This window comes from Protopterus annectens, chromosome 2.part2 (genome assembly GCF_019279795.1).
Source record: "Protopterus annectens isolate FY-2018-M chromosome 2.part2, PAN1.0, whole genome shotgun sequence".
Lineage (NCBI taxonomy): Eukaryota > Metazoa > Chordata > Ceratodontiformes > Protopteridae > Protopterus > Protopterus annectens.
In genome coordinates, this window is record NC_056730.1 from 839,529,896 (window position 1) to 839,557,525 (window position 27,630).

Genomic DNA, 27,630 nt, shown 5'->3' on the forward strand with positions numbered 1-27,630 from the left:
AACCTGACAGACATATGCATGATGTGGACAGCCAGGATGGCAGACATGTCTTTTGTGATCATACATTCGGCTTTAACTACAGGTTGGTGGTAGATGCTATAGTGTTTCATGCAACAGCTGATGTAGTTTACCCCATTAAGATCAGTATGCCAGTATCAGCACATGCATACAGTCTATGGTCACAAGTATGTCTAGTATACTTACAGCCCTGTGAATATCACTCCTGATAAGTTTCAGGGAAATTTCTGTAATCAGTAGTGTAGTATACCATGACATCTATGAATGTGTTAAATACGTCGAACGATAAGGCTTGTAGCAGTCACGTAGCATAGTTATTTGTCTTTTGTAAGGTGTTCATCATCAACCTGCACACTGATACAGACACATTTTGTCTCTAAAGGGATGGCCTGGCTATGACCATCATGTGGTTCCAGGAGCAGCCTTAGGTCAACCGGTGCCCTAGGCAAAAGTGCTCCATGGCGCCCCCCACCACACTAAGCAGTGGCCTCATCCTGGTCTACCTACACTAAATAAATACTAGAAAAGTGCTCCTGCTAGATCGGTGCCCTAGGCAGCCGCCTAGTTGGCCTATGCCTAAGGCCGGCTAGTGTGGCTCTTTTCTTTGCCTGCATAGTCTACATCCTGCCATATGTCCTTGTCAGCCTTGGTATGGTTAAATATCTCCTGAGGTGCTAGTCTGTGGGGCATACCACACGTGTGCCTTCTGTAGAATATTCTAATGCACTGCTCTTTGATTTGCTGCATTATGCAGTGGGACAATATTTACAGCATTAGTGGTTGTTTGCATTGTATGCAGTGTTTTCTCTACAAGCTCTCACTAATGCAAATGATGAAATGTTTGGAATCCTTGCTTACTTTTTATTGTAGTTTGGCAGAGCTTAGCATCATTTTTAGTAGGAGGATTATATTAGTTGTTTTACTGTAATTTATTAATCAAATTTTCAGTGTGTGCTCTTATGCTAATTTATTTATTTATTTATTTTACATTTGTTGACCAGGATAGTCCGTCTGGATATATGTCCATTTTCAGTGGAGGCCCGGGGAGACAAGCTCCACATACCAAAATGAGACAGTACATACATCACTGAGTGGTAAACTCAGGCAGACATGTTTAGAAAAATATAGACAAAGAATACAGGCAGATATCAATATACACAAAGTGCAGACTTACATCTGATTGGCAGAGACATATCAGAAAATGTGAATATAGAATACAATCAGATTTCATAATTCACAATGCTTAGACATTCAAATGCTATGAGGCATAGACACTTGGCTAAACAGCAGGTTGGGTAGCAAGACATGTATTAGTGAAATTGTTAGTCAGGTTTAGAACAAGAGCACAGCCAATAAGATGTGAGGTATTTTTTGAGTTCTCTTTTAAATAGGGGTAGTGAAGTTTCCTTGTTAACGGTAGTAAGGAGTAGATTCCAGATTTTACTGGTTGAGTTGGCAAATATAGCATCACCTGCAGAGTTGATGGATTTTTGGGTCAGTATCAATAGTTTATCAGCTGAGCGTAATGGCCTGGGGACACTATGGGGGGTGAGAATATTTTTGAGGGTAGGGGTGTTATCAGGTTGATGGAGTATTTTATGCGCTACTATAAGCTGGTTGAACTGTAGAAGGGTAGGATACTCTAGCCATCCCAGTGCTTTGAGGTTCTGGCAATGGCGGGTCCTAAAAGCCATGCCAGTAATGAATCTGGCTATATGATTGTAACATCCTGATAATTTGTTGAGATTGGTTTTGGATAGGTTGGTGAGTACAGGGGAGGCATACATAAGGGTAGAGAGGAGGTGTAATCTTGCAATAGCTACCCTAGCTAGGGGGGGTGAGCAAAGGTTTGTCTCTGTACAGGGAGCCAAGTTTTTTGTTGACAGACTTAATAGTGTGATTTACATGTTTATTTAATGTTGTTGTCTATTATTATGCCTAGAAGCTTTGTATGGTCATCAGGGGAGGTAATAGTGTCATTGCTAGATTTGATGTTGAAGGAAGGAGGAGAAATTCTATGGTTATGGGAGAAAAGTAGTAGCTTGGTTTTGTTAGGATTTAGAAGCAGGAGGCAATTAGCTAGCCATGTTTCTACCATGCTGAAAGTGGTCTGTGTGAGGGTTAGAAGTTGTGTGGGAGAGGAGGCGGAGCATATTAGCATTGAGTCATCTGCATATTGGATGCAGGTGGCTCTTGGGATGGTGATGTGCAGATCATTTATAAAGATAGAAAAAAGAAGGGGACCTAGTATGGACCCTTGTGGGACACCTAGGGTTAGAGGAAGTTGGGATGACAGCTTGTTCTGCCATAAGACAGCCTGCTGTTTTCCTTTTAGGTAGGAGTGGAACCATTGTATTGCATGTTGGTCTAAACCGATGGTTTGTAGGGTATTGAGCAGTAGCTGATGGTTGACCATATCGAAAGCATTTGAGAGATCTAGGAAGAGTGCTGAAGATAGTTTGTTGTTGTTATGAAGAAGACTGATGACATTAGAGAAAGATAGAATAGCCGTGGTGGTACTGTGGAATGGCCTAAAGCCGTGCTGAGAGTCGGCGAACTTTCCGTTTTGAATAAAAAAGTGCATGATTTGTTTGTGTATGCATCTTTCCATGATTTTAGCTAGTAGTGAAATAATGGCTATAGGTCTAAAGTTAGATAATTCTGTGGAACTTCCTCCTTTATGGAGAGATATAACATGTGATATTTTCCATATTACTGGGATGGATCCTTCTGAGATGGATCTGTTGATCAGAATAGAAATGGGAAGTGCTATGGCATCAACTGCTTTTTGAAGATATTCAGCAGGGGGGGTGGTCAGCAGCTAGTGTAGTAGGTTTTAGCTTTTTGAGTAAGGTCCAGATCAGGTTGGTAGGTATGGTTTGAAATGTAAAGGTGGGTTGAGTGCTGGATGGATCAGGGCTAGATGTGCCAGATATGGTGTTTGTGTCCGATGGAGTGAGATGGGTAGCTAGAGACTGGATAATTTCAGTAAAGAAGGAATTGAAGCTAATCATTGCAGTCTTATATTTTACTTGCAAGGGTTTTATGAATTTCACACAAATTCTACAAGTTGATGTTAACTTCACTAGGTACCACCTAAATCATGTCAAGTATATGTCAGAGCAGGTAGTTACAGAAGCATAAAATGCAATATTACTTAACTATATGCGATTTCTATAAACACTAGTTTGAAGGAATAGTCATGATAATGAATTCCTTGGGGTTGGGAGTGAGCCCTGAGGTGTGCCAGTATAGCAATAACCCACGCCTGGGTGTGGGTAATGCTGGATTTACCCACGGTTGGTGTGGTTTGGTTACGAGGGCGAAGCCCAAGTGACCAAACAAAGCCAACCGTGGGTAAATCCAGCATTGCCCACACCCAGAAGTGGGTTATTGCTATTATACAATGACATTATTCAAGAAAAAAAAATTAATTTTCTTAAATAATGGCATTGTATAATGCCTCCTTGCTGCCCTTCTACAGCTGTCTGGTATTCTGCGGCAGTTCTGATGTACTGCGCATGCGTATACCTACGCAGTACATCAGAGCTGTGGGCAAAAGCAATGGAGAAAGCAAGATCTCCGTTGCTTTTTACAAACTGTTTCGCTATGTTAAATGGGTTTAACATATATTAGCGAGACAGCTTTAAAAAAAGCAACGGAGCCTTTGCTTTTTTTAAAGCTGTCTCACTATGTTAAACCCATTTAACATAGCGAAACAGTTTGTAAAAAGCAACAGAGAAAGCAAGATCTCCGTTGCTTTTTACAATCTGTCTCGCTATGTTAAACCAGTTTAACATAGCGAGACAGTGTGAAGCAACGGAGATCTTGCATTCTCCCTTGCTGTAAAAAAAAAAAAAAAAAAAGAGTTATAGTAATGGAAAAAGTCTGAGCGACTGGACCTTTTTCCATTACTATAACTCTGATTTACAACGTGCATGCTGACCAATCAGCATGCACGTTTTTTGAATATTAATGGAGGGTCATTGTATAATGCAGCATAATTACTGTAATTATCTGGCTTATAAGAAGTATCCCAGTTAAATTGGTTCTGTGACTCAGTGTCATTTGCAGTCATTTCTAAAATGTTTGCCTCATACTTCAGCTGACCAAATGTCATAAATTTCACCAATGTTTTATTTGGTTGTAACGAATGAGAAGGCTACAACAGAAGAGGAGTACCATCTTTTACACTTCTCACTGTGTTACTCTGTCTCCCTACAGCAAGCAACTGAAAAAATATTTTAATGTTGTAACTAACTTTTTGTGTGGTATTTTTTCTTGTATTTATAGAATATTTTGTTCCTCCAGGTTTTCAGGTGGAATGGAAAGACTTTTGACTTTCATCACAGCTTGCTGACAGTAGGAGCAAGAGGCCTAGCCTTGTTTACCAGAGGAAGCATCCTTTATCTTGTTGTTTCCCAGAGTGGCACAAACCAAAGCTCAGTTGTCTACCAGTGGAACAGTGGGCAGTTCAGGAATCCACAAGGGCTGCCAGTTACTAAAGCAACCCATGCTGTGTCCTTTACTTCTGGACTGGACATTTATTTACTGTTTGCCAGCGCTGATGAAGAAGGTACAAATAATAGAGCTGTTTGGTTTGCTTAGTGCTGTGAAGTTTTGGAAATGGAGTGATTCAGTAAAAACAGTGCAAAGGGCCAAGTGATGTAACAATAGAGAAGCACAACAATTTGTTACATGTAGCATTGCTTGATTAATGGGAGTAATTGAAAGCTGATGCACAGTGCAAAGTAGCAGAATGTTTAACACAGGTGTGTTTTTTAAAACCTCTGAAAAAAATTATACCTTTAGAGTTGGCAGCGTTATAGAGTCATATCTGAGATACTTTGGTTTTCTTGAGAAAAGGCCAGAAGCTCTGTCTTCTCATAGTTTTCCTGAGCAAAGCTTAGGTCTAAGTTCCCCCTTTGAAATACTTTCTCTTAATGAAACTACAGATAGTTGCTGCAGGCTGAAAAGGAACATAAATGGCTATAACCCATGAAATAGAACATTGTAAAATACAAATAACTTAAATCTTACAAACCTTGCACCACACTGGCACAACTGTGCAAACAGAATTAATAGCAGCCCTGGCCATGGGAAGTGTGACTAAACAGTTCAGCACACTGCATGACTAAAGCAGATGGATGAATGGGAAGGTAATGCACTTTTACCTAGGTTTGTCAGAGCTGATGAACATCATAAAAAGAATAAGTATAGTAGAGAGTTTGGGTGTAAGGGCCATGACATTAAGGAGTATAGGGGGTGAGGCTCCCTGCAAAAGAAAACACAATAACAACTTTGCAGTAAGTTTCAATTTTCATTGTTTCATAAGTTTCATGCTAGTGGTTGCATGAGGGGTGACCTTTCATCCCACAGCCAGCGACCTACATTAGAATATGGTTTGTGGAATGGAGTGGTTTGTTAAGGTGGTGGTGGTAAGTGGTGGTAATCAGGTGCCAAAGAAATTACTCAGTGTGCACTTACCTCAGTACTAGGCTAGCTATCCTCAGCTTGTTTAGAAGGAAGATTTCAAAGAAACTGCAAGAGAAGGTGTATGTGTACCTTTCGAGTTCTGTCTTATGGTGAATGTTCGTGAGGACCTACATGGTGAGAAGTTGTTTGGGGAGACTCAGTGACTGCCCATGAACAGAGAATGACCTTCCTATTTGCATACTTAAATTTTATTGGTTGAGATGACCCCATAAGTCCCAAGCACAAGAATCAATTCCCTATATTATTCTGTTTTATTTTGATAAATACCATGAGGTCAGTGGTGCTCCGGTTTAACATTTGCTCCAAAGGAGAGCATCAGTGGTTTACGGCCTTCACCTTAGAGATGCATTGCAGTTTCTTTACTAAAATATTCCTGAAACAGAACTCACAGCCTTTTGAGATGTTCAGTATTAAAGGTGATTATTCTACCTGCTGAACCACAGACAGTGTTATGTCTGCAAATGTCTGTCATCTCAGCAATTGATATTTTGTAAAACTGAGCAGTTGAACACTTTATTTCACTGCTTTGTAAAGTCATCTAATACACCGCAATCTGTCTATAGGACAGTTGCTAGAAGAAACCTCAGGGGATGAAGGTAAACAGAATGGAAGAACACAGCTTCTGTTCTAGTTAGGGCAGTGAGCAACAGCTAGAGAAATGCTGGCCTAGAAGTTTTATCCACTTCTTCTAAAGATTGCAGATGCCTAGAGCAGTGCATTGTTTCTTCAACAGTGCATTTTGATTAACTTCCAATTCTTGTGTGATACATTGCCATTTATTTTCCTGAATCTAGAGATAAGGTAACAGCATTTTGTAACCTGAATCCATGGTGCAGTAGCTGGCTTCATTGTTTCATGAGTTATATCAACAAAATTATTCAGTCCATTCTCCTGGAATATGAATTTATCATCTCTGAATCATAGTCCAGGATATGAAGTTGCAGGGTTATTCACTGATCTGCCTTGTGGTGAGAATGGTTGCTTTATGTTTCAACAAAATTGTTATCACTCATACGAGAAAGAGCTCATCTAATTTCCATTTTCATGTTTTCTTACAGGGTCCAGTGGTAATGGAAGGCTGTTTGTCTGGGAGTCAGGACAATCTTTTTTCAGACTTCTCCAGTCCATTCAATTTGGTGCTGTGAACCAGCTTCACTCATTCATACCTTCTTCAGGATTCAGTAAGGCAAACTTCTTGTGTTTTAAAATTGTGTGATTCTGTTAAATATAAGTATCACATTAACTGTTATTTAAAGTGTAAAGACTATAGTATCTATTATCCCGAACAGAGGTTTTGTTGCCTTAGTAGGTCATATGCTGGAGTTCTTTTTGTTCTTCTTTTATACAGGCTGTTTGTCCCAAAAGTGGAATCCCCCAAAGCCTAAGCATATGTGACCCCATCATAGCATAGATCTTTGTCACATCTTCTCTGTTGTGGTGTTCAAAAGTTATCTATTTTATTCTTATTATATTTCAAATGGGGGTGAAATGTGGTGTGAATGAAATAAATCAGGTCAGATAAGCCTTTCTGTATAATACTGAGTACAGCAAGGCTAGCCTCTTATATGTCAGAAAAACACTCATAATATAGCCAACTGTATGGCAACCTCATGTATATCAGCAGTGCTGAGTGACAAAGATGACATTCTATGGCTGATTCAAGCTATCATTGTGTTGTCAAAACCAGCTAACTGTGGCCCCATGCATTGCTGGTTTTCTAATCTGCACTAGTCTGTAGTCACTTTGAGCTTGTCTTCCATAATGCATTTCCCAAGTTCTAAATATTGATATAAAATTCAAATAGCATATAAGAGCAGATATTCAGTTGCATTTTGTATGATAACAAGTCAAGTTCTGACCAAAGTATTAAAGACTGAAGAATCCATATTGCACAAGAACTTTTAGAAGTAAATATTAAAATGTGTAATTGACGACTCCACCTAAAGACTGATATACACACACACACACACACACACACACACACACACACATATCTATATATATATATATATATATATATATACACACGCACACACGCAAACGTGTATGTATATATATATATATATATATATATATATATATATATATATATATATATATATATATGGAATACATGCATTTGAGCGAAAGACCTTTCCTCGATCTGGCGTAACATCAACCAGAAATGTCGAATCTCTCCCTGCCAAACGGTCGGAATGTCGAACAAAACACCAAATTTGACAGTTCCGACCACTCTACCACCTAAACAAGTGCTACCATGGGTTATAAATGGGGGGGGGGGGTATTTTGTGTTTCGGTTACATTGTATTTGCAATTATGCGAATTCGCTGAACTGCAGTAGAGCATTTTCAGATCGTCCTTCTGCTGCCATTCTCTCATATGCATGTATACCAATATATATATCTATATCTATATATATATATATATATATATATATATATATATATATATATATATATATATATATATATATATATATATATATATATATATATATATATATATATAGATAGATAGATAAACATACATATTTATGTGCGCGTGTGTGTGTGTATGTGCATTCTTTAATGTCAATATTTTCTTTATCATATTTTGAAACTGGTTCATGAGATTCCGCAGCCCAAATCTTTTAGTGCAACCCATGAACCTGACATTGTCAGCTTTGATGAACATTAGAAGAAAGGTCAAAGGCTAAACTAGGGTTGTATTATTAATTAATTAATTAATTAATTTATATAGCATTTGTTTACCAGGAAAGTCCAACCTGTAACACAGCCAATTTTCAGTGGACACCCTGGGAGAAACACTCCAGACACATGTCTTTGTAATGTGAGAGGAAACCAGAACTCCCAGAGGAAACCTACACAAATTCAGAGAGGACATGCAGACTTTGCCCAGAAGGCACTCTAGCTGAGAATCAAACTGGAGAACTTCTTGCTGTGAGGCAACAACACTACTGCTGCACCACTGCTGTGGTATTAGAATATACATGATGGAGGTTTGCTGTAAAATTGGCGGCTAGTTGCACAGAAATATAGAAGAAGTATGAGGTGCACCACCTGTATTGTATGACTAAAATGAGAAATTTTGTATCTAGTGTTGTCATTCTGACACACGTTTTACAGACTGTGGCAAGATAAGACAGGGAGGAGTAAATGTAATAACATCCTCGTGGTTGCCCACATGGGAGGTGATTAATCTTAGCTACTTCCTTCTTGATGAGATACTCTTTCATCACTAAAAATGCTGCTAGAACCTAAGGCAGAAACTTGGTTTTAACAAATGAATAATTAACTGGGGTCATTATTAGGAGACTCAATCTGTGTCAGTAAGACTGGCAGTAGTTGACAAGCAAAGTGCTTTACCAAGTATTGCCTACATTTAGGCCAATATAGTTGAAACACAAAGAATTATTTGGGGATACATTCAGTCCTTGTCCTCTTATGCTTTGCTGAACAGATCATAAGGAGGCCAAAATATGCATGTCCACAGCTAGTGGGGGTTTGGCTTTATTAGCCTGAATGTATCCACAAAGAATTAAAAAGTAAAAACTCATGAACATTCAGAAACCATATAGCTGAAACATTTGATGGCCTTAAGGGGTTAATTGCATATATCCCATGGGCCTCTATTACAGGAGGTTTTTAGTATCACACAGTGAAAATTCTAGCTTGGCTAGTCTTTTCTTGTACTTTGAACTAATCAATGAAGATATTTGGAACTTTCAGTCTCTTGACCCAAGCAAAGTTTGCTTTATGAAGAGCAGACCCTGTATACTCAGTCTAACTGATTTCTTTGCCAGAGTCACAGAAGCCATGGATAAGGTTCACTGTCATTGTCCGTATTACCTGAACAGACCTGGATAAAGATTCCAGTACAATCTCCCACACAGTTATTGTTGGCAGGCTCACCCAGCATTAACTACATTGTCATCCAATGATAGCCAGTTAGTTCACTGACAAGACTCACACAGCAATACCACCTCCTCACAAAAGACAGTTACTAGTGATGTTCTTTAGAGCTCTGCCCTGGGTCCCTTCCTCTGATTTCTGATATCAAGGTGGAGATCAAAGGGCTATGGATTTGCTGATGACTGCCGACTGGTTGCTGTCATATACTCCCCTATGAATACTCACACACTCCTACTTGTCATTATTAGGTTAACATACAAGGTAATTATCTTGGGTTCAAGCTTAATGCCAAGTAATATTTTGTCATTTTAATTAAGAAGAGAGGTTTTCTTAGTTCTTAATATATTAAGGAAAACCCCTTAAAACTGGCAATTATCAAATATCTGGATACCTTCATTGACAACAAATTGTCATTTGACCACCATGTTTCAAGGGCAGTCAGTAGATCAGTTTAAATGGCAATGATAAATTCCATAAAATGTTTCTCTAGTAACAAGAAAGTTATAATTCTTCTGATTATATCTCTTGTTAGATCTGTCATCATATATGTTGACTTATTCAGTATGTAACTTTCTGATCTTGTTACCCAATTAGAAAGACTCCAAAGATTTTTAAAAAATCTATCCATCTAGCTGTCTATATCTGTATCTGTAGCTATCTATAGATATAGTTATATATATATATATATATATATATATATATATATATATATATATATATATATGTACAATGGATTAGAGTCTCTAAGCTATCCTGATAGATTTAAACCCTATCACCATAGTCTATGTCATGAAGGATCCTATGTGGTGGTCTCTGCCAATCCTTCTGTGCCATGAAATACTGTGCCATGCTTGATCCCCCTTGTCTATGAAAGACTAGTACTGCTGTAATCACTTGAAACAACGATGGCAGCCTTCATTGGTATATAAACTGGACCTGCTGTTGGGATAGATTTCTAGCCAATAATATCCCTATGTATGAAACAGACTTGCCCCGTACATGTCAAACAAAGCAACAATTAGTTACTTTAAAGTCAGTCTCAACAATTGCAAGGGTATTTCTAAATTTGTCCCTGGAATACATAACATGGCTTTCCTTGACTGGAACATTTAAAGCTTTTAAATATATTGGAATTATGTTCGTCTGACTTCTGAGTGGTCATCTAGACTGCTTGTCTGGTATGTATCTGTGAACCTGTAAATCTTAGATCAAATGGCTGAAAGACACTGAGTAGATCCCATTTTGCCAGAGTCCAGTGAATAAAAGATGTAAAAAACTTTCTCCTCCTAAAATTTAACATATCTGTGTGTATGTAGTATTTATAACTATGTATATCTACTATAGACATAGATCAAACATATCTATATCTATATCTGTATCTATATCTATAACTGTATCTGTCTATACATATATATATATATATATATATATATATATATATAGAGAGAGAGAGAGAGAGAGAGAGAGATGCAGAATTCTATCACATAAACAATCACAAGGGAGGAAAACCAATGTTATCAAGCTAAAAAGCTCAAACAACAATTTATCTCAAAGCAAAACAGACAAAACATTTGTTTTATGTGGGGGGCAAACCCCTGTGCACCCTCATACCCCTTTTTAATTATATGTACCAGCTCTGGGATCATATGATAGTAAAGAACTGAGCAATTCCCCTATCCCTGCTGTGCCATAATCCCCTATCCCTGCTGTGCCATAATCAAATTCTCTTGCAGCCCTTAATGTTTCATTGTTCAAGCTTTTCAGCTCAATAATGCAGATTTTCAAGAGTGTTTGATTATCTCGTCCTCCCATACCCATATATATATATATATATATATATATATATATGCTATATATATATATATATATATATATATATATATATATATAACTAAGATAGTTTCCGAAATATCGAAACTCATATGGTGGAGACCATATGATTGAGTTTTCAGAAACACAAATATATGAAGGGGGGGTTAAATAAGTGTTGTGAGTATGTTAAGTGAGGGATTCTGCAGGGGGGCAGACCCTCTGCACACCTGCTACTTAAATATACTAACTCTGAGATTGTGCTACAGCAGGGAACAGGGAAATCTCCAGTTCCATAGTGTCTGTTGAAGAGCGGAATGGGAGATTTCCCTTTTCCCCACTGTAGCGCAATGTCAGAGTTAGTATATTTAAGTAGGGGGCCGTGGGGGTGCAGGGGGGCTTGCCCCCATGCAAAAATATCTGAAAATGTGTTTTTCTTTTGTTTTGGTTCACTTCTGAGGCTTGAGTTTCTGAAAACTCGAACATATGGTCTCGATCATATGAGTTTCGAGGTTTAGGAAACTCAATCATCTGAAGTGAATCCATATATATATATATATATATATATATATATTAATATATATATATATATATATATATATATATATATATATATATATATGTATATATATATATATATATATATATATATATATAATAAGGCACAAGGGATGTGGATGGCATGGCACAGGTTTTACCACAAAGTCAATGTGTTGTGACAGTCCCTGGGCATGTGGTAATATCTGTTCCATGCATACTCCCATGCTCCTTATTATACTTGAAAAAATCACTGACTGTATTTTTTGCAGTTTGAATTTTATGTTATAGTATTGTGTATTTTTTAATGTAAAGTAGTCCCTTTGTCCACTTCAACTAATTAATTGCTGTGAATGGTGTAACTTTTTAACTGTATGGAACTTTGGTATGAAATTTTCAGGATAGTCACTTCACAGCCCCTTCTGTCAACTCTTATGTGATATTATACTGTCCAGTTTATAAACAGGAGCCAGATGAGGAGAGTTACATTTCAGTAATGCAGTGCTTCACCAACATTAATTCCATTCTCCAGATAACATAGCTTAAAAATATTCACAAGAGTAATCATTCTGTTGCAAATGGTAACCATTTGAAATGCAAGGACCCTAGAGTGAGTCCTGAAATATGGAGACTGAATGGCCAAAAGAACAGATCTACATATGGTAAGCCTGAGACGCCACTGCTCAGAATATTCCCATTTCTCTGAGGTATGGTCATCTTGATGTTGGTATATATAAGTCTGGGTGGTGTAGGGAGGCTTGCCTTCCTGCAAAAAGATGTTTTAATAAAAAGAACAATTTTCAAGATTCGATCATGTGTGTGTGTTTTTTTTGTTTGGCTTTTTGGCATTCGAGTGCCCACATTTTAATAATTAGCCATTGCCAACTCCAAGAAATGAAAGACACATATATGCAAGCAGTTATAGTTCCCCCATTGTTTTTTTCTTAAATTGGTTTAGCTGATGATCCATGTGTTACATTCTGAATGTATTTAAGCAGCAGTGCCCCCCACCCCCTCCAAATCCCATCATTTGTCAAGTTTGTTTAGTTGATCATATGCTTGGTGTTTTTATTAAACTGGGCTTCTATGATAGCTTTTATATGTGTTTTATTTCTGCCTTTACATACATTTGAATTCATTCAGTGTTTTTCCTTTGTGCAGTTTGTCTTCATATTTATCTGTTAGGTCAAACAATGCTTGACAGAATGTTTCTACTGCATTTGAGTGTTTATGCACATAACTTGACTACTCATTTAGAAAGGCTATTTACTGTTCACTACCAATCACTTCTCACAATACTTCATTTCAATTTTGTGAGTTTTTTGCCTTCACTTTTGCCAGGAGGTTATTGTTTACCTTTTGGATGCTTTTTTACAGTTTCTAATCAGGTAACTTACTTAAATTTGAGTTTTAGTGCTTTTATTACTGTAACGTTTTTAATGTATATCACAATCATGATTCCTGTTTTATTATATTTCTTTATTGTTACTACTTTTTATGAAGACATAGCAATGTATTAAAATGTGGATATATTTGTGGCGTTTGGTGTTACATTTTTATATTCCTCTTGTTTATTTATTTATTTATTCTGAGCATTTGTTTGATAATGTTCCCTGTGCAGTTACTTTTCAAGATGTTAATTCATGTCCAAAATAATAATCATCATATGAATGGATACAGGAAATAGTCAACCTCACCATGGATTATATATTGTTTATAAAATGGACAAACTCTGTCCATGTGCTTTGTCTGACATTTGAACTCAGTCAGGGCAGTTCTGTTCACCAAGCAGACAAGCCTAAACCCAGATCACCGCATGAACACCCTGACAATCAAAGACTTGTAGTTCTGCATATCCTTGGAGTGATTAAATATGCAGCTTGGGTCCGAATAGGGAAAGTGTAATATGTAGTATTTTCCCAGCAGGAGAATGGATGCCTGTGTTGTGTGAGGCATATGTTAATGTAGCTATATACTATGGGTATGCATATAAATGAGTCAGAACACCAATAGTATAGTGGTTACAGCATCCATAATTTTAAAGTGTAATGAATAGACATTTAAATATGTAAAGGTGAGATTACAGATATTTTACTGGTACCGTCACAATTAATAAAGCCCACGTAAGCACAAAGACTTAGTAAACATATGTAACCCACTATAAGGATATGCAAGTGCACCTTCGCATGTGTAATCCGCTCACAGCATAGCAAATTAATGCTGTTTTCTACACGTTATTTATATATCTATATATGAATATATATATTTGTGTATAGATATATATCCACAGACTTAAACTAAATAAATATATGAAATAAAGAATGTAAAGACATGTATATATATATATATATATATATATATATATATATATATATATATATATATATATATACACACACACATACATTAATTGATATATACATAACAAACATATAAACATATGTCCTTGTAAATATAACACATGTACATAAATAGGTTATGTTATAGCTATTATGGATAGACATACAGACATGCAATAAAGGTAAATACACTGCTGCTTTCCAAACCATTGCCCGGAAAGTACCAGTGTGCCAGATCTGCATGTTCTACTCTTTAAACATGGATATAGGTGTCCTTTGCAGGACCCCAAAAATTGATCCTCTACAGGCACCGTCCTGTAATGATTGATGCAAAGAAGTCACATCCGCAACTACAATATAGCTGTACATGCAACAGTAGCTTGTGCATTGTAATAACACATGGGTTGACAGAATGTATGACATATGTCCCGATACGCGGAGAGTGGATAGTGCTTGAAGTGTCTTCATACTTTATTATCACTCACATTAAATATGTCTTATGACTACTGTGGAGGGGTGTCAGGTATGGGAATCATGGGTATGCAATAATGGCCTAGGTGCCTAGGTGTTGGTTGGCACAGGTTTATTAGGTCCGCCCCATGGGAGTGATTAATATTCCTATGTGGGTAGTTGTTCCAGTGCATTTGAATTTATGAATTCCAGGAACCTTTGGGCTAGGGTATTAGGTCTAGAATAATGTACCCAATCTATGTTTGGGTAGTTGAAGTCTCCCAGTATGATGATATTTTGTGATACATTCATATCCTCCAATGTCTTCAGGAAGGCTGAGTGGGGTTCCTGACATTGGGAGTGTGGTCTGTAACATGCTACCAGTTGTATAGCAGTTTTGCCTATGGTTAATTGCACCTGTATGGTCTCTGATGCTTCATGTGTTGCTACTAACCTGGAGGTGTGGGTGTCCTTGATGAATATGGACACTCCCCTCCCTTTGTGGTTCGGCCCGGGTTTTGGGGCCGAAAAGCATGATACGAGGTATAGCCTGGTAGTGCTGGGGTGCTCTCAGGAGCCTTGAACCAGGTTTCAGTTACTGCACAGACGTCGATGTTCTCCATGCTGAGGAGTGCATCGAGTGCCTGCATCTTGAGATTTAGACTTCTGGCGTTGAGCAGCATTACCCTTAGTTTGTGTATCCTGTTATTGTATATTGTACATGCCAATGGACGATACCTTTGGTATGCATGCTATGCCTGTTATGCTGTGTAGAATATCTGACATATCTACATACAATACTGTACATTACACATATTTTACATAGTATCCCATAATGCAATGCATACTTGCACAGCGGGACCACCTTCGACATGTCATTGTCGTTATATGCCCATACACATGCGTACTGTGATGGTATATCAACTTATACTATCCCCTGCTATGGCACGCACTTGTTGGACACACCTTACCACTGACAGCAGGTGGTATGGAATTGTTCTGTTTAAAGCCCTCATGTAGCATCCCTTGTTGTATCTGTGATGTTTACCTTGTGGCCCACTGCAGGACACACAATTTCTACAAGCATTACTATGCTCAGCAAGACATCACTACATAATACCTTTTCCCACTTAATGCATTGCGGACACTTTTAATTAATACAAAACAGGCTATACATACACTTCCATACCGAGTGTTCTACATACCCTGTTATCATTCCGGACCTTCGTAACTATCTCTCTTACACTGTTTAAACAGTTATATGGTATGAGCATACGGTTTGAATGCCTGGCAAGTGATCCTTATATACGTCGATACCTGTAACATGTGGTTTCCTGCCACCAATTGCTGTTCCTGAGTGACTTATTACATGCACATCAGCTGTGCAGCTTCTCCATTCACCAGTTAGGCGGCAACAGTGGGGTATAATTGCATTCTCCAGTTGGGCATTGCCCATTTGCCCTACCTTTGGGGAGACAGCCTGTATTGTGTTTTGTTCTGTGTAATTGCAACTGCTATGTGTAGAGATGCGTATAGTTTGGATTCATGTCCCCCGTGGATTGTGTGTGATGGCTAGGGTATGTGGTTCTACATGTGAGTGTACCTGTCATCACAACCGTCTGATAACGGACTATTGCAAACAAGACCTGTAGCATCGCCGTTTGTTGCATTATACAATGGCTACGATTTCACATGGCACCTTTAAATGTGTCTCTCACAAGGTATGTTAACGCTTCTGCAGATGTAATTGACTGACTGGATGTTTGTGCTGTAATTACAGTCTGTATTGATATAGTTTTGTGTGTGGGGGATGTAGGTGGGTGTACGTAGCATATACAGCTTTGTGGGGCCTGCATTTCTACATATTCCATATATGTGTGTGGGCTCCTTCCCTAATTACAGAGCTATCAGTTAGTAGACTTTTGCTACGGGATTATACATTGGCTCGTTGTTAATTGGTTTCTATATAGTATGCAGGTGAGGTTGATACTTCCATACCTCCGGAATTACAGCGATATGTAAAGGGATGTTACTAACTGACAGCTGTCCCGTGTATTACTGTACCAGATATTTGCAGTCATTGCAGTTGTGTTGGTAACTGAACCTCTTTGGCATGGGTTGCCACCTTTTCAAATGGACATTGTGGGACACTTGCGGGACACACATTGGTGTTTACAGGCCGACACATACCCATGGTCAATACACAGGATAGCACTTACCTTTATCCGCAATACATACTTATTGTTGTAGGACTTTGCCTACTTATCATATTGCATGTAACATTTACGTTTCTTACATACAGGCATAACTATTTAATGCAACTATTACATAATATATGGGACATAATAATGTCCTACAATCTTAGACAGTTGCCCTTTGTAATGTTTTATGCCAGGACACAGCTGCCCAGGGAGGGGCTGTCCCTCCTAATGTGGGACAGGTGGCAACCGTATGCCTTCGGCTAGCTATAACCACACCTACCGTAATGATCTACCCCCAAGTTGGCACTACCACACACACGATGCAGATACACACACACACACATTACAGTCACAGGGAAACGCACACGGCACCCTCAACACACACATACACAGACTACAGGAATCACAAACACAGTTGAACACAGTACCTACATGGACTGCAACACCGGCAGCGGTAACTAAATGTCCCTTCTTATCGTGATAATATTACTCGTGGTTGTTGTGTTCCGGTACTGTGTTCTTTCGGTCTTTCAGCCTCATGGTTACGCGTGTCGGTATGTGACACATTCCATAGTTGGCGCTGTCCTATTTATTTGTACCTCCAAGGTTTTATGAATGTCGTTGACCTATTGATATATTTGCAGTTATCGGTGAATCCGTATATATCAACATATATCTCTCTATCACCCTTTATATCTGTATTATATCTATGTATATATATATATATATATATATATATATATATATATATATATATATATATATATCTGTCAGGGAAAGTGACAGGCAAACTACACCTTTCATTATGTACTTGTCGGTGTATACTGTTTCCTGGACTCTGCACGTTTGTGTCTGAACCTGTCACATTACACACCTGCCGTAGGTACATCTTGGCTACCATAGTGTTAGTTGAATGTTTACATGACTGTGCGTTCTACTCATGGCAGTGGTCGTTTTACCCCTCAGAACAGGCACTATTAGTACAGGGGTAAATAATGCTGGTTTCACCTGTTCTGGACATCATTGACCATGATCTGCGTGATATTCAGTGAAGCTTAGCCCTGTTTCGCGCATATCCGTCTACTCATATTTAAACTATGCTTACCAGCACTGGGCAACGCATATTCCCGCTAACGTGTGCTAAACATGATCTGATGACCTGCATCCAACATGCATTATCCGTGCCTTCGGGATTACGTTACATCCCTTGCAGGACATGGGACCGGGAACATGCATGACGCCACTGCATTTACCACTTGGCCATCTGGGATTTGTACACATGTTATGGCATTTTATATGTGAGTGTACTACGGCTGTTACTCCATACTGCCCTCACATGGGTAACTCAGTTAGTTTACATATGGATGAGTCCAATTACTGGTATGTCCATGTGATGTTTACTGGATGTGCTCCAGCATTGGGTATGTATATCATAGTGAGCCACACACGATAATGTGCTACACCTTCAAATGAACATAGGTGGAGCATGCTGAGGTGATGAACACCTGTCATGGTAACACCCCATGCCTTGGCACAACATCCATGATTACATTATGTGGGACCCCTCATTAACGCAGGAGGGAATCCGTGCAGAGTGTGTGCAGAACAGTGCTTACACACATGTGATCCCGCGATTGCCTCTGCTCCACTGAGAGACAGCTGGTTACTCCATGTGGCGACAGCAGACACTGTTTGCCTCGTTTGGTGTATGGCCTCTGACAATCGGGCGTGTACCTACCGATGTACCTAGGAACCTATACACACTGCACCAACATCTGCTGATAGGCGCATGTACTGCTCAGGTGTTGACATTCCTTGTTCCAATAGCTGTTGTGTGTACAATGTTTGAGGGCTGCCTATGTAGGATTCACACAGTAGGCCACCTATACATTACAATTTACAGGTGGTCGTGTGCGTGTGTGTGCCATCTATTTTACTGTGTGTGCAGGTGGAGAGGTGTGTCAGTCCGTAGGGGCCTACACTGTCAGAGTATGTGCTATACGTTCCCTCTTTGCCAAGGCGTAGGCATATTGGGAATGTCTCTGTCTACCTATTGGGGCTGGCACAGGGTGTTCGTGGTCTGAATCCCTCTGTGCCTGTGGTGGCCTTGGCAATTGCGGTGGGCTATGATAGCCTTCACCATTTTGTCCCTGCTGCAGCTGTTTACGCAGGATCATGTTATGTAGCATGGCTCATGCTATGAAGATGTGGGCACACGTGCCTGGAGAGTACTGCAAGGCTCCACCAGATGTGTCCAAGCAACGGAACCGTGATTTCAGCATCCCGAACACACGCTCTATGATGATTCTGGTTTGTGCGTGTGCCTCATTATGGTGTTCTTGCATGGGTGTGTGTGCATTTCTGATGGGAGTCATCATCCATGGCTCCAGTGCATAGCCAGTATCCCCCAGAAGGTGGCCATGTGGGATGTCCTCCCTGACAAATACCTGATACAGCTGTGAGGCATGCCAGATATGGGAGTCATGGTAGCTTCCCAGGATGGCAGCACACACATCCATGATAATGCCCTGGGCATTGCACACGACCTGGCAGTTGATAGAGTGGAATACCTTGTGGTTTATGTAGCGCCTACCATGCTCACTGGGTGGTGACTTGATATGTATGTGCGTGCAGTCTATCGCACCCAGTACCTCCGGGTAGTGTGCCACATGGTGGAAGTGACGCATATTGCTGGCCATCTCCTCCTGATTTCGGGAATATGCTCATTGGCATGTGGTACCATGGCATCCAGGAACTGGTGTAGTACCCTGGATGCTGATGCCTGTGAGATCCCCATTATATCTCCAGTTGGCCTTTGAAAGGTACCTGTGGCTAGTATTCGCAAGCTTACACATACCTTCGTGTCCACTGAGATGGGTTCCCATCTGTTGTTTCTGGTTCTCAGGCGTGGCTGGCACAGCTCAACTATTTGCTGCAAGATGTCCCTGTCCACCCTGTAACGCTCTACTATCTCCAGATCATGTAGCCCCTGATAGGTTACCCTTGGTCTGAACACTCTTCTCCTCCTCCGGGGCCTGCAGTGGTTGTCAGCATCATCCTCCACAACACCGTCAGTCTCTAACACATGGTGATGAATCACAGTTATGGCAGCTCCCAACATGTACATTTTAAAAGTTCCCCATCTTTTTACACCGATGGTGCAGTATGGGAATACACAGGTGTGTGTAGGGTGCTTTCACACTTTATACTATTGTGCTGTGAACACCGATGATGTCATAGGGTGTGTATGTACGATTGTAGCTACAGGGTATATTGTGTGTTTTACTACAGGAACTACTATTGTGGTGCCTTTGGTGTTGAATTACATTTGGCTGCCGTGGATTACCTCTTGCCCTTCCCTTTACATTTCTTCACTTTTCACCTACAATTTTCTGGCATGCATCCAGCAGCCTGCTTTCATTAGTACTTTCCTAGACCTGGCTTCTCTTGCGTAATGTGTTATATTGCAGGTCTGCTGTAGGTTTGCTTTACTCTGGTATGACAGTTCTCCTTTCATTGCAATCCGATGCCTCCCCTATCCTGTTTTGCAGGTTTCTGTGTGCAGACTTGTCAGCTGCTGTTGATTGCCCGCTGTGAGTTAATAGGTGTTAATTGCTCAGTTGTACTCCAGTTACCCTACTGCAGCATTTCCTTCTTTTCTTCTCCTGACCATCCTGTTTGTGCTATGGTTTGTGGCGCGTGCATCCACTTACTGGGTTTCGGGCACGTTTTCATCCCCATACACATGTGCTTTCGGGCACCATGTGTGCTCTCAGATAAACGATTCTATACCTACCTCCCCACCCCTTTCCTGCAGCTTTGCTTAGCAACAGCCAGGCCAGATTTGCATTGCTCCAATGTGCTTACAGCTATGGTGGCACACCCCACTGATGATGTCATGTATACCTCTGAGCCACTCCTCGGTGTTATAGCGCTGCGCCGTATAGTACATCCTTCATCCGGCGGGACGTTTGCGATTCAGTATTACGTGCCTCATTTGCATGGCATTGACTACTAATTCATAGTTACCGCACCAAACACTGTCACAGACCCTTAGCAACCCTTGCAGCTTGGTTGTGGCGTACCATGCATACCATTGCGTATTATGGTGAAATCCTGATTTGTATTACATTGCGATTTTATAACACTTGTATATATTTTCTTTGTGTTCCAGTTTGCGCACACATGCCCTGCGGTTGTACTTTGCGTTACTGTGGACATTACATTAATTCTTTTTTTTTAGGTGTTGTGTATCTTTTCTTATGCCATTGGCTGTGTATTTAGCCATTGGCATATGTTAACTTTGTAATACATGAGTCTGGTCCACTTCCATAGCTCCGATGTTCTGTTTGGGAAAATGTAAACCGTGTTTTTTGGTTTACATTTCCGTTGGCTTACGCTATGCCTGCACCACTTCATGAATTGCTATTTACCTTCATTTGCATGTTGCAGCACTGCTCATGGGGTGATTAGCATACCTACGCCAAGGGCTGCGCAGTTCTGGCATACGCCGGTAGTGCACGTGGAATTGGTTCGTACCTGAATCGCTCGATAGCCATATTTGGCATTATACCGACTACGCTACGCCTGCACCTGGCGCAAACTTCATGATTCCCGGGGTGAGTCTTCCCTTAATTAAAGTGATGTGGCATTAGCATTTACTTTTTTTCTGGGAGCATCATGATGTCTGATATGGCTGTTGGAACTTCTAGTGTAATTTATAATATTCCACCCAAGAAGATTGTATTTAACAGAGAGTTATAAGTGAATTCCTGTTGAGTCATTATTTGCACTTGTTCTACTACATCTCTGAGACGTGTATTTTGTATCTGCAAATGACTCCCCAAGTTATTGGCATTTGTCAAATCCGGCTCTGGGTTCTTAAAGTTAAAGATAAGTAGCAGTTGTTCTTTGTATACTAACTTGCATTTCTTCATATTTTATTTGATAGTTTACTTATATACTTATTTTTTCATCTTCCCATGTTCAATATTCTGTTTTTCCCCATTGCAGCTCACATTCTTGTTGCTGGAAAGAATAAGTCTGCCTTGTACTTGTGGAATGCAGGAGTCAATCAGTTGTCATTTGTACTTGAAGCTTCAGCAGCAAATCAACTGGTCCCTGTTAATGCACCTTTTGTCAATGGAACAAAACCACTTATTGCTATGGCTGGAAATTCTTCCTCTCAAATCTATGAACTGACCACAATATCTAACCAATCTGATTTCATACCAAGGTAAGCTTTCTTACACTGCCTTAGCCTTGCTTTATTGCTGTGGTTAAAGTATTATACTGAGACAAATGCTACTTGATGTGGATTTTTTTAAAATTTTCACCAATATTTGATAACTAGCAATGTGTACTAGGCAAAAATTAAATGTTAGTACAATGCAGGAGCACAGGTTTAGGCACTTAATAATTTGCTTATGTCACACACTGGTAACTCAAAGTTGTTCTACTCAAACCTATCTTTTCTAAACTTATTAAACCGATTTGCAACTCATTGGTTCACCCCAGGAATGCATTACTACTGTTTATATAATGCAGTGCAGATGAAGAAAAATAAACTATTCCAATCTGCCCATTTGAAACAAGTAATGTACATTGATGCCCATTTCCCCTCACACAGGTTTTCCCAACTTATTCTACTGTTTTGTGCCTCCTGTAGGTCCCTGTAGAGTCTTGCCATACACATACTCACAAAACTTCTTCCAAGATCCAAAACTTTCTCCATGAAAAAATACTTTATCAAGTCCAAATTGAAGTAAGCATCTTGCAACTGCCATTGACAAACCCTTCTTCCACCTCCCTTCTTGTCCTTTAGTTTAGTATTCTCTCATTCTCTGTATAGTTTGTACTCATATCACATTCCTTTCCTAGTTTCCAGTGAGTAGAAGTCCTGTGACTGCATACAAGAATGCTCTTGATTTTATGTTAACCTCTTCTTGCTGATCCCTCCACCAAAAATAACTACTTTTTTATTTATGGCATCTCTTATAAATATAAGATTAAAATGCAGTACATATCTCAGAATATAACATTTTACTTTTAGAGCTAGAAGTCAAATAAACATATATCACTATCATTGCCGACGCATTTATTTTCTTTGCAGGCACTGTTGTATCCCTTTTGTTTCACTTATGTTTTTATACACTGGCACAAAGCACCTTTGAGTTGATCAAAATGTTGCTTCTTCTGTGATCTAGGTGAACCACTAAGTGCAGACACTGTACAGTCTTCAGACCTCTCAGATCTACCAGTACGGCAAGTGCAGTGGCTCTAAACTCCAAGGAAAGTCAAAACAAACAAGAGCCAGCACAAAATGTGTGGTTTTAACACAATTTAATGTGTAAAATACATAACAGTGGGTGAAGGGACCTAAATCCCAACCCCCAAACCAAACCGGTTTCGGCTAAACAGCCTTCTTCAGTGGAAGACAAAATACAAAACAAAACAAAACATAGAACCAAATGGTCATTCTTATAAAGCAAAAGGCAGAACCCAACAGATATTCCTATTGGTTAATTCATAAGTATTCATTCAAACTGGGAGGGAAAAGCCCCCCCCCCCCATTTAATAATCCATTTTTCTTCTTAGTGTTCAAAACACTGTGCCAACCAACTTTATCCCTACAATTCCCTGTGATATGACCAATAATGGTAAATCTAAATACCAAAGTATTATGTTTACAAGTGTGTTTATATAGGGCATTCAATGTTTTTTTGAGTCTAATGTCGCTCATGTGTTCCCCTATTCTGAATTTCAAAGGTCTTGATGTTTGCCCCACATAAAATGCAGAGCATGTACAAGTCGACAGATAAATCACCCAACTTGTATTGCAATTGACCAAAAAAGAAATATTGTATACTCTAGATGTATTATTACTGCTTAATCCTTTTGTCTTATTTACCCAATGACAGTATGAACACATCCCCTCAATATATCTCCTGTCAATGTTCTTTGATATGGAACATTCCCCTTGTAGTTCAATCTCTTATAGTGACTAAAAAGGGAACCCAAGGTGCAGCCCCTACGGAAAGAAAAAGCACATGTGACACCCAAATGGTCAGACAATTTATTTTCTGCCAGCAAATTATTCCAGTGTCTATGAATGATTTTCATGAAAGATTTAGCGTTCCTGCCATATGTAGTCACCAATCTCAATTTAGTCTCAGTATCTGGTGAATTTTTATGATATTCCAATAACCCAGCTCTATCCTGATTGGAAGCGAATTGGCTGGCCCTGCTGATGTCACCTGCCCTGTACCCCCATCCTTAAATCTGTGAATTAAATCCCACTTGTAAAGGCTGAATGGGGAGGAATTAGAACAAATCCTCTTTATCCTCAGAAATTGAGATTTAGGGATATTTATGATTATATGTTGTGGGTGGAAGCTAGTAGCATGCAGGAGAGAGTTGTATTGGGGAAATTTTCTGTATATCTGGGTTTCCAGAGCTTTATCTGAATTTTCGACTGACTAATACTTCCAGAAAAGTAATCTCAGTCTTACTGAAGTTGACCTTAAACTATATACCCCATTTATTCTCATTAAGGTAATCAACAAACTCCTGCAAAAAGATCTCATCCGACCTCCACATCAACCAACAATCAAGATGCCACCTCCATATATCAATCTCATTAATGTACAAGTTATGAGAGGCATCATAAATCAATTCCTCCTGTAAGTAAGCCATAAACAGATAAGCATAAATAGGGGCAAACGAAGCCCCCATGGTTGTTTCTTGGACCTGCCAAACACATTATTCTTGGAAATAGAACATGTTTTTAGTTAAAATGTGTTCCACCAGGCAAACAAGAAAGGTGTTAAAGCCTGGTTCATATAGTTTGGATCTCTCCAGCCAATATTGGAGGGCTATCAAACCTGCCCAATGTGGGATATTGGTATACAGAGAGATGGACATCCAGGGTACATAATAGCCAATCCACTTCCAATTGCATATCTGATATGATACCCAAGAATTGGGTGGTATCCTGAATTTGAGCCCGCACACAGAACAACAGTGGCTCATTTATGTGTTTGGGATGTGTTTCAGTTTGGGCTTATAAATTATTTTATTGGAATAAGTTCCACTTCCCCTTAGTAAATAGTGTTGGCATTTTTGTGTTTATTCCAATACTAGTTTTTTGTAATTTTGATAACTAGACCCTTACCATTTGGAGGTTTACCATCAACAGATTTTTCATCTAGTTGGTTGCACCTCTGTCCTATCTTTGGCACCTATTACAGTTGGAATTATTCTTCTTTTTGAAGATGTTTTTGATTAACTAAATTAAACATATAGGTTGGGGCTCAGCTAAGCTAATTGTGAGGTGTATCACTTTGGTGATACATAGCATTGTGTGTGAATATTTAGTTATTGACAAGGACCGTAATGGTCATTCAAAATAAGGGCTATTTATTGTATTACTTTAATAGATACATTTTAGGGTGTTCTTTGAGTGTGACCTCCATTTGTTGAACCCCCACTGTATGTGAAATTATATGGGTGCCAGATTTTGGGACAATATATTGTGGTTTTTGTCTCCCTATACTGGGATTGATAAAAACATTTTTGGAGTTTGAATAAATGAGTAACATGGATTTGGCCTCCCTTATTATAGGTTTATCTTCTGATACAGATGATTTGGGGGTATTTGGATTGGGCCCTGCTAATTCTACCAATAGGGTGGCAGCCATTGAGAATGATCCAATTAATGAATGTAAGACGGCCTTCTCCAAACTAACTAGAAATATGAAGAATTTGAGAAGTAATGTTTGGCATTTACATCTTTTTAAGGCTTACCAATGCAAACAGATTTCACCTAGGGGACTCAGAGTCAAGCTCCAACTCCTTGTACATAGTGCTGATCAAGCACTTATGGAACAATGGCTACAAGTACAATAACAAGCCTCTATGGGGTTTGTGGAGGCCTTGGCTGCATATTATGAATGAATGGTCCAACAGAATATTCAGGAGGTTAAGGTTTCATGCCAGGATCTTAATAAGTCTGAAACCCTACCCTGCTATACATCCTGTGTGAACCAGTTGAGTAGTAATTTACTTGATTTGGAAAAAACATTGAAAGAAAAGAAGATGAAAAACTTCAGCAGGGATGTAGGGGATTATGAGAAGGGCAGGCCATTTGAGGCAATTAAAAATGTCAAATTTATGACCTCTGATAAGAAACCATTTACCCCCAAACGTAAGAGACCAAAATCCATCCTTAAGAGGAATAGGGACTCATTCACCTTTGGGGAGTAATCCTCGTCCAACACTGAGATGGATGATAGCCACACAGAAACGTCACCTGATCCCAAATGTAATAATCTATCACATCTTTTAGGATCAGGGTCAGGAGAGGGGGTGGTGGAAACATAAGATCAACAAACAATATGGAGGGACTTATGAAAATGATGACACAAAAATCGATACCTGCATGAATGTACATAACATCTCTTCTGCAAGTCCTTCTGATACCGAAAGATTCTGAACAAGGGTTTGAGTTTTGTGCCTGGTTTTATTGTTCCTGAGCAGTCTTTTGTTCAGGATGTGATTGATTTTTGCTGTTTATCAAACCTATGGCTGTACTTTGATAATTCTTCAGATAACACACAGAGAGGTTTTTAGGTTCTTTGGATCAACGTTTATGCCCCCAATGTCACTTATTGTTTCTATTTTTCAGGGTAATTTCCTCAAGGACCTTCATTTTAACCCTGGTGAATTTGACAAGTTCAGAAATAACATTACTAAGGTTGAAAGACAATGTATTCATAATTTGAGATTCAATAGGGACATTGTGATTTTACCAGTGGATAAAGGAGGGTCTGTTGTTATACAGGATTGTGTAGCATATAGTGTGGAAGTGTATAAACAGCTAGCTGATGGCAGGTATTATATGACCATGCCTCTGGACCCCACTAGTAGATTTAAGGTAGAGATTGACCAATTTTTGGATGAAGCTGAGGATCAAGGTATCATCACTAAGGGTGATAAATTTCACCTGAAAGTGGTTGTCCCTAAGCAACAATACCTGCATCTTCTTCCCAAAATCCACAAGGGTCCTAGAAACCCACCATGCAGGTCAGTAATGTCTGGTAGATGGGTCTCTTACAGAACCCCTCTCTGAATTTCTAACTTTATATTTAAAACCACTGTTGTCCTGTGTGTGGGCCCAAATTCAGGATACCACCCAATTCTTGGGTATCATATCAGATATGCAATTGGAAACAGATTGGCTGTTATGTACCCTGGATGTCACCGCTCTGTATACCAATATCCCACACTGGGCAGGTTTGCTAGCCCTCCAATATTGGCTGGAGAGATCCAAACTATATTAACCAAGCTTTAACACCTTTCTTGTTTGCCTGGTGGAACACGTTTTAACTAAAACGTGTTCTATTTTCAAGAACAATGTGTTTGGCAGGTCCAAGGAACAGCCATGGGGGGTTCTTTTGCCCCCTATTTATGCTTATCTGTTTATGGCTTACTTTGAGGAGGAATTGATTTATGATGCCTCTCATAACTTGTACATTAATGAGATTGATATATGGAGGCGGTATCTCGATGATTGTTGGTTGGTATGGAGGTCGGATGAGATCTTTTTGCAGGAGTTTGTTGATTACCTTAATGAGAACAAATGGGGTATAGAGTTTAAGGTCAACTTCAATAAGACCAAGATTACTTTTCTGGATGTATTAGTCAGTCAAAAATTTGGATAATACTCTGGAAAAACCCAGATATACAGAAAATGTCCCCAATACAACTCTCTCCTGCATGCTACTAGCTTCCACCCACAACATATCATCAGAAATATCCCTAAATCTCAATTTCTAAGGATAAAGAGGATTTGTTCTAATTCCCCCCACA

General features: G+C 39.3%; 1 protein-coding gene across 1 annotated transcript in view; it reads left to right on the top strand.

Annotated features, from left to right (window-relative positions):
- ADGRV1 (adhesion G protein-coupled receptor V1) overlaps positions 1-27,630 on the top strand; it is a 3,979,741-nt gene that overhangs the window by 1,290,557 nt on the left and 2,661,554 nt on the right. Inside the window, exons 49-51 of the mRNA XM_044064182.1 lie at positions 4,330-4,594; positions 6,573-6,695; positions 21,775-21,997. Coding sequence (XP_043920117.1) covers positions 4,330-4,594; positions 6,573-6,695; positions 21,775-21,997 — 611 coding nt within the window. The remainder of the gene's footprint in view (positions 1-4,329; positions 4,595-6,572; positions 6,696-21,774; positions 21,998-27,630) is intronic.